General features: G+C 35.4%; 1 protein-coding gene across 7 annotated transcripts in view; it reads left to right on the forward strand.

The window, feature by feature from the left end:
- Window positions 1-17,425, forward strand: part of stoml3a (stomatin (EPB72)-like 3a) — a 35,941-nt gene extending 18,516 nt beyond the window's left edge. For 3 of the 7 annotated variants that reach the window (XR_010892116.1, XR_010892118.1, XR_010892117.1), the window contains exons 4-9: window positions 860-1,000; window positions 2,758-2,933; window positions 3,991-4,149; window positions 6,145-7,212; window positions 8,193-8,368; window positions 9,172-9,258. Coding sequence is in view for 4 of the 7 variants with exons in the window: in XM_067364484.1 (XP_067220585.1) it covers window positions 860-1,029; window positions 9,169-9,275; window positions 9,410-9,482; window positions 10,977-11,059; window positions 12,093-12,296; window positions 13,146-13,280; window positions 15,708-15,902 (967 nt within the window). In the remaining 3 variants the exon portion in view is untranslated. Of the gene's footprint in view, window positions 1-859; window positions 1,030-2,757; window positions 2,934-3,990; window positions 4,150-6,144; window positions 7,213-7,828; window positions 8,369-9,168; window positions 9,276-9,409; window positions 9,483-10,976; window positions 11,060-12,092; window positions 12,297-13,145; window positions 13,281-15,707 lie in introns of those variants that run through there. The other 4 variants (XM_067364481.1, XM_067364483.1, XM_067364484.1 and 1 more) reach the window with 4 other exon arrangements.
- Window positions 17,426-17,835: the final 410 nt, after the last annotated feature.

Genomic DNA, 17,835 nt, shown 5'->3' on the forward strand with positions numbered 1-17,835 from the left:
AAAACAATGATTTGGTAATTCTCTTGAACCACTCTCCTCTCTTGTGCTAAGAAATAAGTCTCCTGACATTTCTCTCCCAAATGCTTCCAATGTTGTCAGCATTAAGTCTGAGAATGATTCAGTGGGCTATATAACACTTTTAATTGTCAAAAAATTACTTCTCTTTAAATGTTTTGGTTCAACATACTTACCTGTTGATCAAACATTGCCTTAAACTTACACCATAAAATTTTAATTTCATTTTATTTAGTAACTTTTAGGAGGGTGTACTCATTTTTGCTACACAACATTTTATCACCTTGATAAGAAAATCTTATTTTCCTGAATAATTTTGAAAAAGCAGACTTGCTGGAGCATTATATCTCTAAAGAACCCCGACATGTCTTCTAAGTAATTGAGTAATTGCTGACTTTCAGAAGTTTCAGAGGGGGTGTACTTATTTATGCTGTGCACTGTGTATATACAGTGGGTACGGAAAGTATTCAGACCCCCTTAAATTTTTCCCTCTTTGTTATATTGCAGCCATTTGCTAAAATCATTTAAGTTTTTTCCTCATTAATGTACACACAGCACCCCATATTGACAGAAAAACACAGAATTGTTGACATTTTTGCATTTAAGAAAAACTGAAATATCACATGGTCCTAAGTATTCAGACCCTTTGGCTGCAATATAACAAAGAGTGAAAAATTTAAGGGGGTCTGAATACTTTCCGTACACACTGTATGTATATATTTTGTCAGTATTACTTTAGTTTGGTCGGACAGTATAGTCTTGATTCAAATGCAGTCCTTCATATTACATTTGATTTGACATGAAATGATGAACTATATTAATAACTTTGTGTGTTTGTTTTCAGTGATTTTCAGAAGGCCTGTTCAGGTTCTGTTGCCTCGATCTTCTCCTCTCTGGCTTTATGCCCCACTGAACTGGTTAAATGTCGACTGCAGGCAATGCATGAAATGGAGGCATCCGGCAAGATTGCCAGTGGACAGAAAAGGTCTGTTTGGACAGAGGATGTTTTGGTAGTTGAAAATGAGAAATGAGGCATGTTGTGTAACTTTATTTCCATTTTGAAAGGGATGATACAGGGTTAATCAAATAATTTGGTCATTATTAGAAATATTTACTTTTTTTTTTTTTTTTAAGTAAATGAGTTTATTCTGTTTTAACAGTGTTCAGACTAAACTGTTTTTTTTTTTTCCATTCAATTGAAATCAGAAATCAAATATTTTAATGTACAGTACAATACTACCATGATGCAAAAATACTTTGCAATAGAGTATAACAGTGCCCGCCCCCTTTTTTAGCTGTTCCACAGAAATAAGAAATTAATTCAGGTTTATGCTGACCTAAATGGGTGAGTAAATGAAGACACTAAAAGTGGTACTTGAGGCCCACTTAATGAAACTATTCACTCATATACCTAATCTTTAGACCAAGTCTGCAAAACTGCAAGCACATTATCTGCTTTATTCTCAGTTTGCAATTGTAGAATCAACCTTTTGCAATATTCTAAACACAGTTCTCTACATTAGACCTGTCACTCAAAACTCAAAACAGCTCTTGCATTTCTATTTATAGTGTAAATATACCTAATTTAATCTCTTAGAAATTCAGTACATGGAAATGACATACAGTGAGTCTCAAACACAGTTGTTTCCTCCTTCTTGTGTAAATCTCATTTGTTTAAAAGACCTCCGAAGAACAGGCGAATCTCAACATAACACAGACTGTTACGTAACAGTCGGGATCATTAATATGCACGCCCCCAATATTTGCATATATGCCAGCTCATGTTCAAGGCATTAGACAAGGGCAGGCAGTATTAACGTCTGGATCTGTGCACAGCTGAATCATCAGACTAGGTAAGCAAGCAAGAACAATAGCGATAAATGGCAGATGGAGCAATAATAACTGACATGATCCATGATATCATGATATTTTTAGTGATTTTTGTGAATTGTCTTTCTAAATGTTTCTTTAGCATGTTGCTAATCTACTGTTAAATGTGGTTAAAGTTACCATCGTTTATTACTATATTCACAGAGACAAGACTGTCATTATTTTCATTTTTAAACACTTGCAGTCTGTATAATTCATAAACACAACTTCATTCTTTATAAATCTCTCCAACAGTGTGTAATGTTAGCTTTAGCCACGGAGCACTATCAAACTCAGAATCAAATGTAAACTTCAAAATAAACACTGTACTTACACGATTAGACATGCTGCATGCCGAACACTTTGTAAAGATCCATTTTGAGGGTTACATTAGCTGTGTGAACTTTGTTTATGCTGTTTAAGGCAAGCGTGAGCTCCGGGAGCAGAGAGCACGAGAATTTAAAGGGGACGCAGCCTGAATTGGCACATATTTAATGATGCCCTAAAATAGGCAGTTAAAAAAATTAATAAAAAAAAATCTATGGGGTATTTTGAGCTGAAACTTCACAGACACATTCAGGGGACAACAAGACGTATATTACATCTTTTAAAAAGACGTTCTACAGCACCTTTAAAATAGTTTTGAATGAAGTGTTGGCATTTGCAAGAGATATGTGATGTTTTGTATGTTGTTTGTGTGTGTTTTGTGGCTTTTTGTGTAGATTTACTCGAAACTACTGTTCCTAAGTTCTTAGTACTTTTTATGCTTTTGAACTTTCAATTTAAGACAAAATGACCTTAAAATCACAGCTATCCTGCAGTTCTACCACTTACAGTTGACATATCTTGTTGAAGTTCCTCTCTGTCTTTCAGCACAGTGTGGTCCGTTGTGAGAAATGTGCTGTGGACAAACGGTCCTCTGGGTTTCTATCAGGGTCTCACCACCACTATAGTCCGTGAGATACCTGGATACTTCTGTTTCTTTGGAGGATATGAACTCAGCCGCTCCATGTTTGCCCACCACATGGGCAGAGACAAAGAGCACATAGGTCAGCCCACAGGAAGAACATTATACTCACCTTCATGTCATTCCAAACTCATATAACATTCTTTCTTGTGTGGGAGATGGGAGAAGGAAACACAACTTTGATGTGTAGATCACAAATAATATGAATGAGTAAATCAGACAATCTACGTTTTCCCATTTTTTCCAGTCTACCGAATTTAATCAATATATATATATTTTAAATATTGATTCTTTAAACAAGCCAAATGTTATATAATGAAGGTCAATATAATTATTTTTAATTTCAAACAAAAGCTAAATTAGCTATAATGTGAAGGTTTCACTTTTAAAGAATTTTATTAGTCAATTTTATTTAGTTTTCTTACCATAAATAAATGCAGCAAAACAAACGTTTTATTCAAATTCTGAATTATATATTGCCTAGAAAGTGCACAAAGAGCTCTCCCTCTATAATCACTAAAAAGCTGTCACTCATTTCAATTCATTGAGATCACACAAAGTTCTGCCATAATCAATGAACCTGACTGCACAATGAATCTCTTATTTAGCCTACGTAATGTCTCAGTTTGTTATAAATTAGCTTATACAGAGAGGATTTGCGAGCATGCAGAGCTCAGCACTGGACAAAAACTCAGGCGTTTTGAGTAGTGAGTGGATTCTAACTTAGACACGTCTGAGTTGCCATTGCATTCAAGAAATCAACAGATATGTTTGTGATTGCTCAGCGCTGCAAAACACATTGTAAATAGAGACCTTTGGGCTCTCAAGAGTGCAAACACCAAAACTGTTTCACCAATATGCTATCATTATAGAGAAAACTGATCCTAGACCAGCAGTTATGAGCAGCTTTTCCCTCAAAGCAATCAGAAGCAGCAGTGGTCAAAATGACGGACGACCTTCAGATGTTTCTGTCAGTGCTAAATAAATTGACAGAATATATTCGGTTAATGTGACCACTGATGGGGACTATTATTTACTAGACCAATATAAAATGCACTTTAAATAAATGACACAGCCTTTTCACTTATTTCAGTGTATTTAACAGGATATGCTCCTCACGATCCGTGTGTTTCTGACAGGTGTCGTGCCGTTGATGTTCAGCGGTGGTTTCGGTGGAGCCTGCCTGTGGTTGGTTGTGTACCCCATAGACTGTGTGAAGTCTCGTATCCAGGTTCTGTCTTTAGCAGGGAAACAGGAAGGCTTCCTCAAGACTCTTATGGGAATTTTACGAAATGAGGGTGAGATTTATGCATTTGTCCTTGTTTCAAAACATAGCAACACATAGCCAACATCCTATCTGTGATCTGGAACCTCATTAGTGGCTAATTTGGGAAACTCAAACACTTGGCACAGAAAAGTCAACTGTTGATTTGAATTTATAGCTTTCATGTTGCTGGGCTAATGGCATGATATACAAAATTATCATTTATCTGTAATATATCTTAATATATTTGTGTTAGTCTTTAATTCCCTATTGTGACTTAGACTAACTGGCTACCTTATTAGGTACACCTGTTCAACTGCACGTCAAAGTAAATATCTAATCGGCATGGCATGGCATGACATAGCAGCAACTCAATGCATTTAGGCATGTAGACATGGTCAATACTAGCTTCTGAAGCTCAAACTGAGCATCAACATGAAGAAGGAAGTTGATTTAAGTGACTTTGATTGCCGCATGGGTGTTGGTGCCAGACGGGCTGGTCTGAGTGTTTCAGAAACTGCTGATCTGCTGGGATTTTCATGCACCACCATCTCTAGGGTTTACAGAGAATTTAAAGAGTCTTGTTGATGCCAGAGGAAAATGGACAGACTGGTTAGACCTGATAGAATGGGAACAGTAACTCAAATAACCACTTGTTACAAGCAAGGTCTGCAAAAGAACATCTCTGAACGCACAACACATCCAACCTTGAAGCAGATGGGCTACAGCTGCAGAAGACACACTGGTGACACTAAGCCTACAATTCACATGGGATCACCAAAATTGGACAATAGAAGATTGAAGAAACAATGCCTGGTCTGATAAGTCTCAATTTCTGCTGCGACGTTCAGATGAAAGGGTCAGAATTTGGTGTAAACAACATGAAAGATCAAAAGATCATCCTGCCTTGTATCAACGGTTCAGGCTACTGGTAGTATAATGGTGTGGGGATATTTTCTTGGCACACTTTGAGAACTTTAGTTCCAATTGAGCATTGTTTAAACACCACAGCCTACCTGAGTATTGTTGCTGGCCATGTCCATCCTTTTATGACCACAGTGCACCCATCTTCTGATGGATGCAGGATAACACCTCATGCCACAAAGCTCAAATCATCTCACATTGGTTTCTTGAACATGACAATCAGTTTACTAAACTCAAATGGCTTACACAGTCACCAGATCTCAGTCCAATAGAGCAGCTTTGGGATGTGGAGGAACAGGAGATTCACATCATGGATGTGCAGCTGACAAATCTGCAGCAACTGTGTGATGCTCTCATGTCAATATGGACCAAAATCTCTGAGGAATGTTTCCAGGACATTGTTGAATCTGTGCCACAAAGAATTAAGGGCGTTCTGGAGGCAAAAGGGAGTCCAACCCAATACTAGCGAGTTGTACTTTTTGTGTAGATTTACTTGAAACTACTGATTCTTAAGTTCGTAGTACTTTTTTATGTTTTTGATCTTTAAAATAATTTGTCTTTCAATTTAAGACAAAATTACCTCAATCACAGTTGTCCCGCAGTTCTACCACTTAAAGTACTAGCAGTAATAGCAAGGTGTACCTAATAAAGTGACTGGTAAGTGTATGTCTGAGTGAAATGGCTTCTCGAACAAGAACAAATGTAGAGTCGCACTTGATTTTATCCATGGGGAATTGATTTGATGGTTGAATGGTTGTGGTTTGCTATTGGTGGATCTCATGTGACTGACAGGTTGTCCCACCCTCAAACCAGTAAACACGTCATCAGAGAAGAGAAGAGATGAGCTGCAAGAGGGAGAGGAAGATATTTTGATTAAAGATTACAAGGGCACATGAATTTGAGAAAATGATGTTAATAGATAGATGAATGATTTATAAAAATATACCCCAATGTGGGGGGGGGGGGGGGGGGTCTGTGTTTATTATTGAACATGCATGTGCTGATATTTTAATGAAAGACAATTAAACAATTAATGGTTTCAGTATATAACAAAACAATTTATTCTTGGATTGCAGCATGTTATATTCTGGTGTCTTGTTTACAGGAGTGGCACCTCTGTATTCTGGTTTGACCCCGACTATGATCCGAACTTTTCCTGCCAATGGAGCGCTCTTTTTGGCCTATGAAGTCAGTCGCAAGATCATGATGCAACAGTTTGATCACTGAGTCCATCTCTCAGTCTCTGGAGTTTTTCAGAAAATTTTTAATCCCATCTTGAGTTTTCAGTTGCATTGAGAACTTGCCTTGTGGACATTTTATCCACCTAAGTGTATTATGTGCATCTTGAATATTTTATGTGCGAGAAAGAATATTTAAATTAATGAAATGGCTCTGAAAATCGATGTTCCAAGCTAGGGTTATTTTTGTTAACGAAAACTTTTAAAACGTGTTAATTGAAATAAAGCTGAAATAAAATAAAATATAAATATTAGTTTAAGAAACTAGACAGACAAATGTTGCTTTGGCAAATACACTGAAATAAGTTTAAGTTGAACCACTAAAGTTATTAACTGTAAATCAATAAAAACAAAAACTGAAATAAAGTACAGGACACAGCTTACAGTATGTCATAATGGCCAAATTCATATACATATATTGTAATGGTGGCTCAGTGTTTCCATTGAGTTGATCTGTGCCTGTCTCTATGGTGAGTAGCTCTTGATTGCATGTTACACTCGGTTCTCCAGAGACCCAAAGCTCTGCTTTTATTGTTTGTCTTATAATGAGGTCTTGGTTTATTCATCTGAACAACTTTGAAGGTTAAATAGTCATTTGTGTGATAAATGTGTGAACAAACAATACTGTATTTTCCTGCTACGCTTGTAATGTTTTTGACATAAAATACACTCATGTTGCAGTGCCTCATATGCCAAATAAATGTCATTCAATGATTTTACAAACATTAATTAATTCTAAATTAATTATTTAAAAATGTAATATTTATTTATTAAATATTTAGAGATATTTATATTTTACAAAGTAATAGTATCAATATTTAGTAATATAAATGTTTGGTAACACTTTATAATATTCTCAATTGTTTTTGTTTTTTTCTTTTTCTGAGTGACATAACACAAAAATAAAGAGTCTATAAAGCAAGGAGAGTCAAAAGGTAGGTATAGTTTGAAAGAAAACTTCTGAAAATTTTAGAGAAAAAAATTATTACATTTGGACTTTTTCTTGCTGAGAAACTGCTGATAAAATAAAACAAATATATACTGTAATTTTTTATTATAATTTTACATATCTTTCTTATTTGACATGCAATAACTCAGGAAGGAAATAAGGTAGTAAGGTTTTTTAGTGAAGTTCCCATACATGTGAGCTGCATCTGGATCAAATTTTGTGGTGATAGCATAAAGTCATGAAAAGTTACAGCATTTGGAACCAAGGTAGCCTTTTGTTCACCCCATTTACGCTCAAAGTGTATGTGGCAGCCATCATGGTGCGCCACGCCCCTATTGCTGCTCAATCAGTTGGAAGGCGTAATTGTGAAGTTCCTTAAAGACCTAAAGACTGAATCTGCCTTGCCCCCTTACACTTCTGCCCTGGGATCTATCCACAGTCCTTAGGGTGCATCTCATGGAAACATTTTTTCCATATATATATATATATATATATATATATATATATATATATATATATATATATATATATATATATATATATATATATATATATATATATATAATATATGCAACAATAACTTATTATAAGTGAATTATAATTGAACCTCAAGGAAGATATTAAAATTAAAATAAAAAATCCATGTCATGGCCCCTTTAACCAACAACTACAGCAAAAAATATGATCTTGGAATTTTAGTTTAGCAGACATAATACACAGGTCATATCTGTTCTTATGTAAACAGTTTTCATGTGTGATGGTATGATATGTGATTACACATCCCAGATTTCCTGCCTTGTGATGGTGCAGAAATCTTTGAATTATAAATCTCCCACTACAGCTAAAACAATAACAATATTTGATAAAAATATTTGATCAAATAAAATATAACTTTGCACCACACACAATATTCAGGTTCATGGCATTCACAGATATCAAATGAGTCCGAATGCTCCCCTCCTCCAGTGTTGTGGTCTAGCGGGAGGCAGGACACACCCTCATGGGAAGATGAGCACACATTAAAAGCTTCTGTTACCTGCCATCTGCCATAACACATCTTATGCTTGTGTCGCTCCTCAAGATGACCACCGTAATCCGGGTTCAAGACCGGGAGACTGAGAGTGGCAGACATATAACACAAGGTATGCCTGTGTAAAATCTTAGTTAAAAATTTCCTAACATTACTAAAATATGTTTTTTATTTTAACTGCAATTGTAATAATTAACAAAACTGTCAATAAAATGAAAAAAAGGGGTTTATATTTATTGTATCATAACAATACTCCATGGCAAATAATGTCTATGTCAATTTTGTACATGACTTAAGTTCTTAAGGACCGTGATACTAATACATGCAGTGAGGGATTGTATGCGTGATCGTAAGCACGTGATAAGTCAGCAGGAGTGTCTCTGTGGAATTTGATATGTTTACCTGACATGTAATCTAGGGATAAAAAGAAATTTAATATCCCATTGATTAAACTATCAGGGCATTATCTCATTGTCTGGTTTCTATGTATCACAACCTTTGCCAGTAAACCTGCAAGAGGCTTCTTTAATAAAGTTTAAATGTGTTTCAGCTATACGTTTAATTTTGTAGCCATTTTAGGTCACTGACGTAAGACACAAAAGATTCAGAAAATGTTCATTATCCAACTCAGGAGGTTTTCAAACAGGGGAAAAAAATCAAATGCACAAAACAACAGAATGTAACAGTGTTGTTAGTAATAAGGGTAATAAGTAATAAGTAGAAAGGGTTAGCTAGTTTGAAATAAATATTGTTAAACTTTTTTTATTTCCCATTGTATTTCCATCATGCTGTAGAAAGGTTTCCATATTTGATTGATTGATCTCCCACAAATTTGTGCCTCTTATGCTTTTAAAAACAATCGAGGTTGAACCATGCATGGAAAGTCCCACAAAATGTTGGCTCCATGTCTTTCAGATGATAAATCACCATCACTGGGATGCTTCGGCTGGTTCATTATCTTTATCGCCATCATTATCACCATTGGATTGCTTCCTATTACCATTTTTATGTGCATCAAGGTATGTTGTGTTTTAAGAAGACTGTTATGATAGATTTTCCATAAACAAATCAATGTCTTGTTCAACACAGTAATTATCATCAATGTAAATGATGACTGACTGTACATACAATTTACTCATTGGCTCATTCTTAGATTGTGAGGGAGTATGAAAGGGCCGTGATTTTTCGATTAGGTCGTATTGTGGACAAGAAACCAAAAGGACCTGGTATGAAAAGGTTTTCATTTTCAGTCTCAGCATATTGGAATCTGTTTAACACCTGGGTCCCATTAATCAAAGGAATCAAAATTGTTAAATAATATAGTCATGTGAAAAAGAAAGTACACCCTCTTTGAATTCAATGGTTTTACATATCAGGACATAATTAAAAAAAATAATAATAATCTTGTCCTTAGCATGTCTTAAAATTAGGTAAATACAACCTAAGATGAACAACAGCACATGACATAGCCGTGACATCTGGAGTATTCAGGTGTGTGTTAACACAATGCCAAGGTGGAAAGACATCAGCAATGATCTTAGAGAAGCAATTGTTACTGCCTATCAATCTGGGAAGGGTTAAAAGGCTATTTTAAATTATTTGAAGTCCATCATTCTACAGTGAGGAAGATTATTCGCAAGTGGAAAACATTCAAGACAGTTGCCAGTCTTCTCAGGAGTGGACATCCCTGCAAATTCACCCCAAGGTCAGACTGTGCACTGCTCAGAGATACTGCAAAAAACCCAAGAGCTACACCTCCGACTCTACAGGCCTTAGTTAACATGTTAAATGTTAAAGTTCATGAGAGCACAGTTAGAAAAAGACTAAACAAGTATGGCATGTTTGGAAGTGTTGCTAGGAGAAGGCCTCTTCTGTCTAAAAAGAGCACGGCTTAGGTTTGCAATGTTTCATCTGAACAAACCCCTAACTACAAACCACACAGCTACTTATGGAACAATGTCCTTTGGACAGAAAACACCAAAATGGAGATGTTTGGCCATAATGTACAGCGCCAAATTTGGTAAAAAACCAAACACAGCATATCAGCACAAACACCTCATACCAACTGTCAAGCACGGTGGTGGAGGAGTGATGATTTGGGCTTGTTTTGCAGCCACAAGGCCCTGGGCACCATGCAGTCATTGAGTTGACCATGAACTCTTCTGTATACCAAAGTATTTTTGAGTCAAATGTGAGACCATCTGTCCTGAAGCTTAGGGTCATGCAACAGGACAATGATCCCAAATCTACAGCAGAATGGCTGAAAAAGAAAAGAATCAAGGTGTTGCAATAGCCCAGTCAAGTCCAGACCTCATCCTGATGGAAATGCTGTGGCAAGAGCTGTGCATAAACACATGCCCGCAACCCCAATGAACTGAAGCAATGTCGTAAAGAAGAGTGGGCCAAAAATTACTCCACAATAATGTGAGAGACTGATAAAGACATAAGAAAACGATAACTTCAAGTTTTTGAATCATGGGGTGTTACTTATTTTTTCACTCGTGTTCTCCATTTTGGCTTTTTTTGTTGTTAAATAAAAAATGACACTATGTAATATGTCATGTGTTGTTGTTCATTCAAAGAGGGAGTACTTTCTTTTTCACATGACTGTACATATTTATATAATGTAATAATTCATTAATAGAAAAAAATCCCTGTTCATATTTCTTTAAATATATAATTGTCTACGTTTGAATATTGTTTATACAATTATTTTATAGGAATTTTCTTTGTGCTGCCATGCACTGATACATTCAGGAAGGTGGACTTGAGAACTGTGACATTTGATATTCCTGCTCAAGAGGTAAGAGGTATTTGTTTTATTTGTTTTGTTTTGTATTTTTTTTTAAATATTTCAATTTAGCTTATTTAGTAATTTTAGTACTTACTTTTATTTCAGTTATTTTAGGCAATATTACAAATTTTCAGTATAGTTTTTTTTTTTTTTTTAAAGGTGCAGTAAGCGATTTTTGAGAAATACTGTTGATCTTTGAAATCTTGCTTTATTTCAATAAAGGAATATTTTTTTTTATACTTTTAGTTAACAATGGCACCATATATATTCTGATAGAGGGTTTCAGACAGTGTTGGGCAAAGTAATGCATTACAATATTGTGTTACCCCCTTAAAAAGTGTGTTACTTAGTTGATTTTTTTATAAAAGTAATGTTACGTTACTTTTGCTTTACATTTTCTCAAATGGAAAATAACAAAACATTTTAATAGCAAAAAAGCAAAGTTCTATTTTTGACAAATGTAAAGGGCCTTTCACACCAAAATTGAAATAAGCCTCAGGCTGAAGAAAATGCAAATTAAGCTTTCAGCTGTGCTGCCATTCTTGATCGCAGAAGAATAGGATGCAGGAGAAGAAAGTTCAACAGACTTTAACAATGAAAACAAACAAAAAAATGAAAAACAAATGTAATGTTTATTCAAAGTAATGTTTACTTATTAGTGTGCTCGATGTGGGCTTGGATCTTTAAAGGTCAGCAGCAAAGACCTTGGTTAATAAAGTGAGATTAAATACATAAAGTATATTTGTGTGATTTTACATTTAATAATAGCAGGTTTGCATTTCACTGTTTTTATTCATTCTGAGGAAAGTTACTTGTAAAAAGTAATCTGATTACATAACTCGCATTACTTGTAATGCATTACCCCCAAAACTATTTACAGGTATGTACCCCTTAAGACAACCCAAAGTTTGCCAAATAAAACAGTCATTCCAATATAATGTTAAATCAACACGATTTGGCAAGCTAAATCTGAATAAATCATTCATAAAGGTTTAGATCAATATGACAAGATGAGTATCTATATGTGTTTATGTGAGAACAGTTCCTGACGAAGGACTCTGTGACCGTGAGTGTGGATGGAGTGGTTTACTTTCGTGTCTTTGACCCGATCTGTTCCGTGGTCAACGTGTCCAATTCAGACCACGCAACACGGCTGTTGGCACAGACCACCCTGAGAAACGTCCTGGGCACAAAGAACCTGTCTGAGCTGCTGTCTGACAGAGAGGGCATCTCAAACAGCATGCAGGTACAAGAACTCTCTTCTCTGACCACATGTTTACTGGTGCGAGGGCGAGACAACTCAGACGGGGGGCCAGTTCTCCTCTGGCCAACAGCGAACAGTGCTTGATTATGATTCAGGCAGCTTTCATAAGTCCGATTGGGTTCGCAACAGTCAAAGTATTTATTCCAGTTCCATTTAGTCGAAGATCGTATTCATCACGCCATTATGGGATAGTTTGTTGAGGAGCTGTCGTGCTGATGAGGCCTTCACAGTGGATGATCGAGTTGACACAATCTCTGCTGACACTTCAGAGCTGTGTTGTTGTCATGTCTAGGCACATGTCCTCGATCTCACCTGGATGCGGCCCGGGATAACAGAGAGACTAATATTAGAGTAGATGCCATTCTTCTTCTGATGTAACGAGTACATCTGGTGTTATAGGAAGTGTTCCCGGTTCTGGCTGACCTAATTTATGCAGCCTAACAATCCTGGATTTGAAAACATAAATTGATAATGTGTTATGTGTATGCCAGGTCACTCACATGAGATCGACCACAACAATCCAATCAATTCCCCATGGACAAAATCAAGTCCCGTCCTACATTTGATCCTATTTGACAAACTGTTTCACTTGGATATACATCAAAATAGAGAAGAAAACACTATCACAACTTCATGCCGACTAAATGAAAAGTAGCAAAAGCTTAAAAAAATCGCTAAATATTAAATGAGCAAATAGTACAGCGTTTACGGGTATAGGAGGCAACTTTGAACACAGCCCAGGATTATTTCTTTGCTGTTAAACTGATGCTTCAGCTGTACGGCTGAATCGTACTCATGGATCCTGATAGCTTTGTATCATCTTGATGACAGATCGCCTTGGATGAGGCCACTGGCGTATGGGGCATTAAAGTGGAGCGAGTGGAGATAAAGGATGTTAAACTGCCTCTCCAGCTCCAGAGAGCCATGGCTGCAGAGGCTGAAGCAACTCGAGAAGCCCGTGCCAAGGTGAGACTCCCACAACCAACTCTAATGCTTCTTGTGCTGGTATTCAATTATGAAAGTCAGCTCAATACTGCCCAAATAAAGGGCACAACATTTAATATAGGTTGTACAAATAATGGAAACTAAGATCCACAAAGCCTTATTTTGTTGCAATGCATTGTCTTAGCAAAAATATGCAATCTACACCAAACAGTGGCAGCGTACATCATAAATTATCCTTAAAGATATGCATATGACAGCCCCAATCATAGTTATTAATGTTTTGCGTTGCCGTTTGAGAGCTTGTGCTGAAGCTAAAGTTATTTACCTCAACAAAACGCATACTATATGAGATTAATCAGATATTTATACTACATAAATTTAATATTATGACTTATATCTGCACAAAATGATGTGAATGCACAAGCTTGAACTAAGTTATGTGCTAATCAGAGGTGAGTTTCCCGAAAACATCGTTACCCAACTATGGTCGTAAGTCCCATTGCGGAACTTGCGACCATAGTTTGCTTTGGGAAACGCACCCCAGAATTTTTAACTCCTGAAGTAGATGAGCTCTTCACACAACAACGTGATGAAACAACAAATAAACACATTGAATTCACAATGTTTTATTACAATAGTGTTCTCATTATAATGTTATGTAAATGACAGTCCCAGTAGTTATTAATGTTGTGCATTGCTGTTTGGCTGCCAGTGTCCCTTCTCATTGAAGCCAACCATTTTTTCTGCCAATCTAACTCCTTTGAGTTCTAATAAAATTGTAGTTCTGGGTTTCTCTGACAACTGTTGTTACAGCTAGCAGCATAATATATTGTTACCCTGTGTGAACCTTCTGGGAGTGTTTCGTTGATCTTCCTCTGGTAGTTGTAATGACCATAGATCGAAACTGATAAAGTATAGGTCTCTGCAGGACAGTAATAGGTGTTACCAGATCATCGAGAGCATTACCTGATTTGCCCACGTCAGAGTGTGGGTAGGGTGAAGGGGATCATTTTCATTGCATGATTTATAAACACCCACCAGTTTGAAAACATCCACAAATGTTTGTTCCGTAGAGACCTCGTACTCAAACTAATCACTCAGCTGTGACCGGGCACAAAAATGGCGGCGATAAAGCACTGTGACCTCGCATGGTCCTAATGAATATATTACCGTGTATTGAGCACATTTTGTTTTGATATACATCAATGTTGTGGTATTTAAATGTGTATTTGAAAATGGAATTACTACTCGTAAAGTAGTAATAATTATTTATTTCTTAGCAAGTATTCAGTGAAGTGATTGATGCCTATGAGTGTGTCAATGTTTTTAGTTCTAATATTCCAACCGACATTCAACCTGATTTTTTGATGGACATGATAACATGCGTGAGGGGAGAACTGTTTGATTTTTGGGTAATTATAAAACATGCTGGAGATGTTCGAAGTTCATTATACTTATTTTATGAAATTAAGTTTATTTTGTGGGCCGTGGCTTAAATAAATAGTTACTCTGAGACTAATATGTTTGGCTTGTCAAAAATGTTTACATTCAGCTGGCACAAATTAATTGACTTAAAAATCAAGTTCATATTTTTCTTTTAGCCTACCAAGAAAAGGAGTGGTTTTGATGCACAAAGTTGTTTTTATTGTCTATTATAACAAAGATCTTTCATTTAAACCCATGCAAATGCAGATCCTATTGTAAATAATAGTGAAAATCACTTTCTAAAACTGTTTCATTATTACCCCTAGCAGATTTTGACTTGCATACAATGGTGCGTTGTAATTACATTTAAAGTACTTGCATTTAATTAACATATAGTTACAGTTAACTTCACCCCTAACAACTGTAACCGTAACTCTAACCCCTATAATTATAAGCCTAACCCTACTCTTTATCTTAAACACAACCATACCTCAAACTCATTAGCACTAAATGTGGGAATTTGTTTTTAAATTTGTTAAAAGTTACATTTGTAGTTAAATAACATGCAGTTACATATTGTAAAGCCATTGTCTTGTAGGTATTTAATGTTAGCACAAGGCCATCTAATATGAAGTGTGACCAAAAATAAAACATGTATTTTATAGTTAGACCTTTTGAGGTTGACGATCAACATTTTCTAAAGGTTAAGCACCTCTTTGGTGACTTTTTTTTTTTCATTTTGTTTTCAGGCGCTATTTTGCACCCCCTTATAAACTGGGATATGAAAAATTACTTTTATATGACAAAAAATACACACACACTTCCCCCTTAAATTATTTATTATGATTGAGATTTCTCAAGGCTCTAAGGGCCTTCAGGGATCGTTTAGAGGAAATTTAAATAACAGCCCTACAATCAAATATTATATCTGAGATGAATACATTACGCTGAGGAAAATCCATATATCAGACACAACTTTTGACACATGTGGCTCAAGTGTATTATTTTCGTATGTGTGTGTAGGTGATTGCAGCTGAGGGTGAGATGAACGCCTCGCGGGCCCTGAAGGAAGCGTCTCTGGTGATGGCTGAGTCTCCATCAGCTCTTCAGCTGCGATACCTCCAGACTCTGAACAACATCGCAGCAGAAAGAAACTCCACCATTATCTTCCCCTTGCCCATTGATATCATTCAGCATTTCATATCTAAAAGAGATTGATGAATCGAGATTAAAGCTCCACTGCTCGTGTTCTTAGAAAGTTATGTGACATTTCCAGGTGAAACATAATTCAGTGAGAAACAATGCAGCCTTTATCCATTAAATTAACTGGGTAGTGAAATATAGTTCATATCTATGACTCTTTAACAGACTAAAAATAATTAATTTCCTTCAAAAGTCTTGTAGCTGACATTCAGCTCATTTAAAAGTAAGAAACAGGATGCTTTTACATGATCTTTTAATAAACCCAAAGTGCAATAAAGTGCAACAAAATCATCAAAAGAGTTTCTGAATGCATCACAACAGTGATTAGCTACACTAACAAGGTTTGAATCAAATAAATTACTGTATATCACAGCGTTAAGACATGCTTTTCCATTAACGTGTTGTAACACAGATCACACATAAAGCTCATACAAGCTGTACAACACAAATTAGGAGAAGAGAAAAAAAACAAGAGGACATTTCAGTAACACAATCATGGTACAATCCTCTCTTAAATATACGATAACAGACAGTTGTGTTTGTATTCAATTTAAAGGAACAGTTCATCAAATGATTAACATTGTGTCATTATTTATACACCATTAAGGCCCATTCACTCCAAGGACAATAATTATAGTGATAACGATAAAGATGTAGATCTAAAAACCATTCTAAAGATAAAAGAAAAGCAGAGTCCACACCACTATAACAGTAACGGCACAGAGAAACGATACCATTTGAATCACTTTCAGAACTATTTTTTCCCGAAAACATTGACAGCCAATCAGAATCCATTCTGCTTTAAAGAGCTTGGACATTTAAAGTGGCAGACGACAAAACTGCAGCATGCACTTAGAATAAACAGAACAATATTGTGCGTTGGTGTGGACGCTAATATAGTTATTATTATATTTATCACTCTTGGTGTGAACAGGCCTTTAAATTGTATCAAACTCGCATGCTGTTCTTTTTTGTCCTGCAGAACACAAAAGAAGAGTTGTGAAGTCTTCATGCAGCTTTTGTCCATACAATGGTTGTTCATAGTATGGATTTAGAAAACTTGGAACATATCATCAACATGGTCATATGTATTACTCTTTATGATGTTTATGGTGCTTTGACATCTTTTTTGGAGATAGTCAGCTTATAGTCACTATAAACTGTTGTATGGGAAAACGCTACATACCCTTGTGAAAAAGTGCACATTAGCAATGAAAGAGTACTTATGGAAAAAAAAAAAAAAACATATACTTTATTTGTGAACTGAATTATGTTTTCAGACATATTATTTGCAATTAAACGAAAATGCATTAAAGCTTTTCCCTTAAGTAGGACTTAAGTACATATTTATATATAAATTAATCATTCTATTGTCTTTGAAATACAGCTAAAGTTTACTGCCGAAAGTACTGACAAACTAAATGTTTATGGTAAACTAAAATATACTTTTGTCATTTCTACTGAAAGTTGTATGTCATTAATTTAAATATATTTATAATTACACATTTATATGAAGTTGCTATTTCAAATATATCAATTTTAAATAATTAACACACTATAGTTTAAATTATAATCAAGTACATGTGCTTTAATATGTTTGTCAACATCTAAATAAGTATACTTCTTTAAAGCATGACAAAAGATTGTTCAAATGATTTAAAATGTGCTTTAAATTAGTGCTGTCAAATCGATTAATCACGATTAATTGCATATAACAAACGTTTGTGAATATTTAATGTGTGTGTGTGAGTGTGTATATATATATATATATATATATATATATATATATATATATATATATATATATATATATATATATATATATACACACACATACACATTTACAAACTTGTTAGACGCGATTAATCGATCTGTCAGCACTTAACTTTAAAGTAAAATGTTTAAAATTGCACTTGAGTATGCTAAGAAAAATAGTAACAGAAGTGTA

Source organism: Chanodichthys erythropterus, chromosome 17, assembly GCF_024489055.1.
Source record: "Chanodichthys erythropterus isolate Z2021 chromosome 17, ASM2448905v1, whole genome shotgun sequence".
NCBI lineage: Eukaryota > Metazoa > Chordata > Actinopteri > Cypriniformes > Xenocyprididae > Chanodichthys > Chanodichthys erythropterus.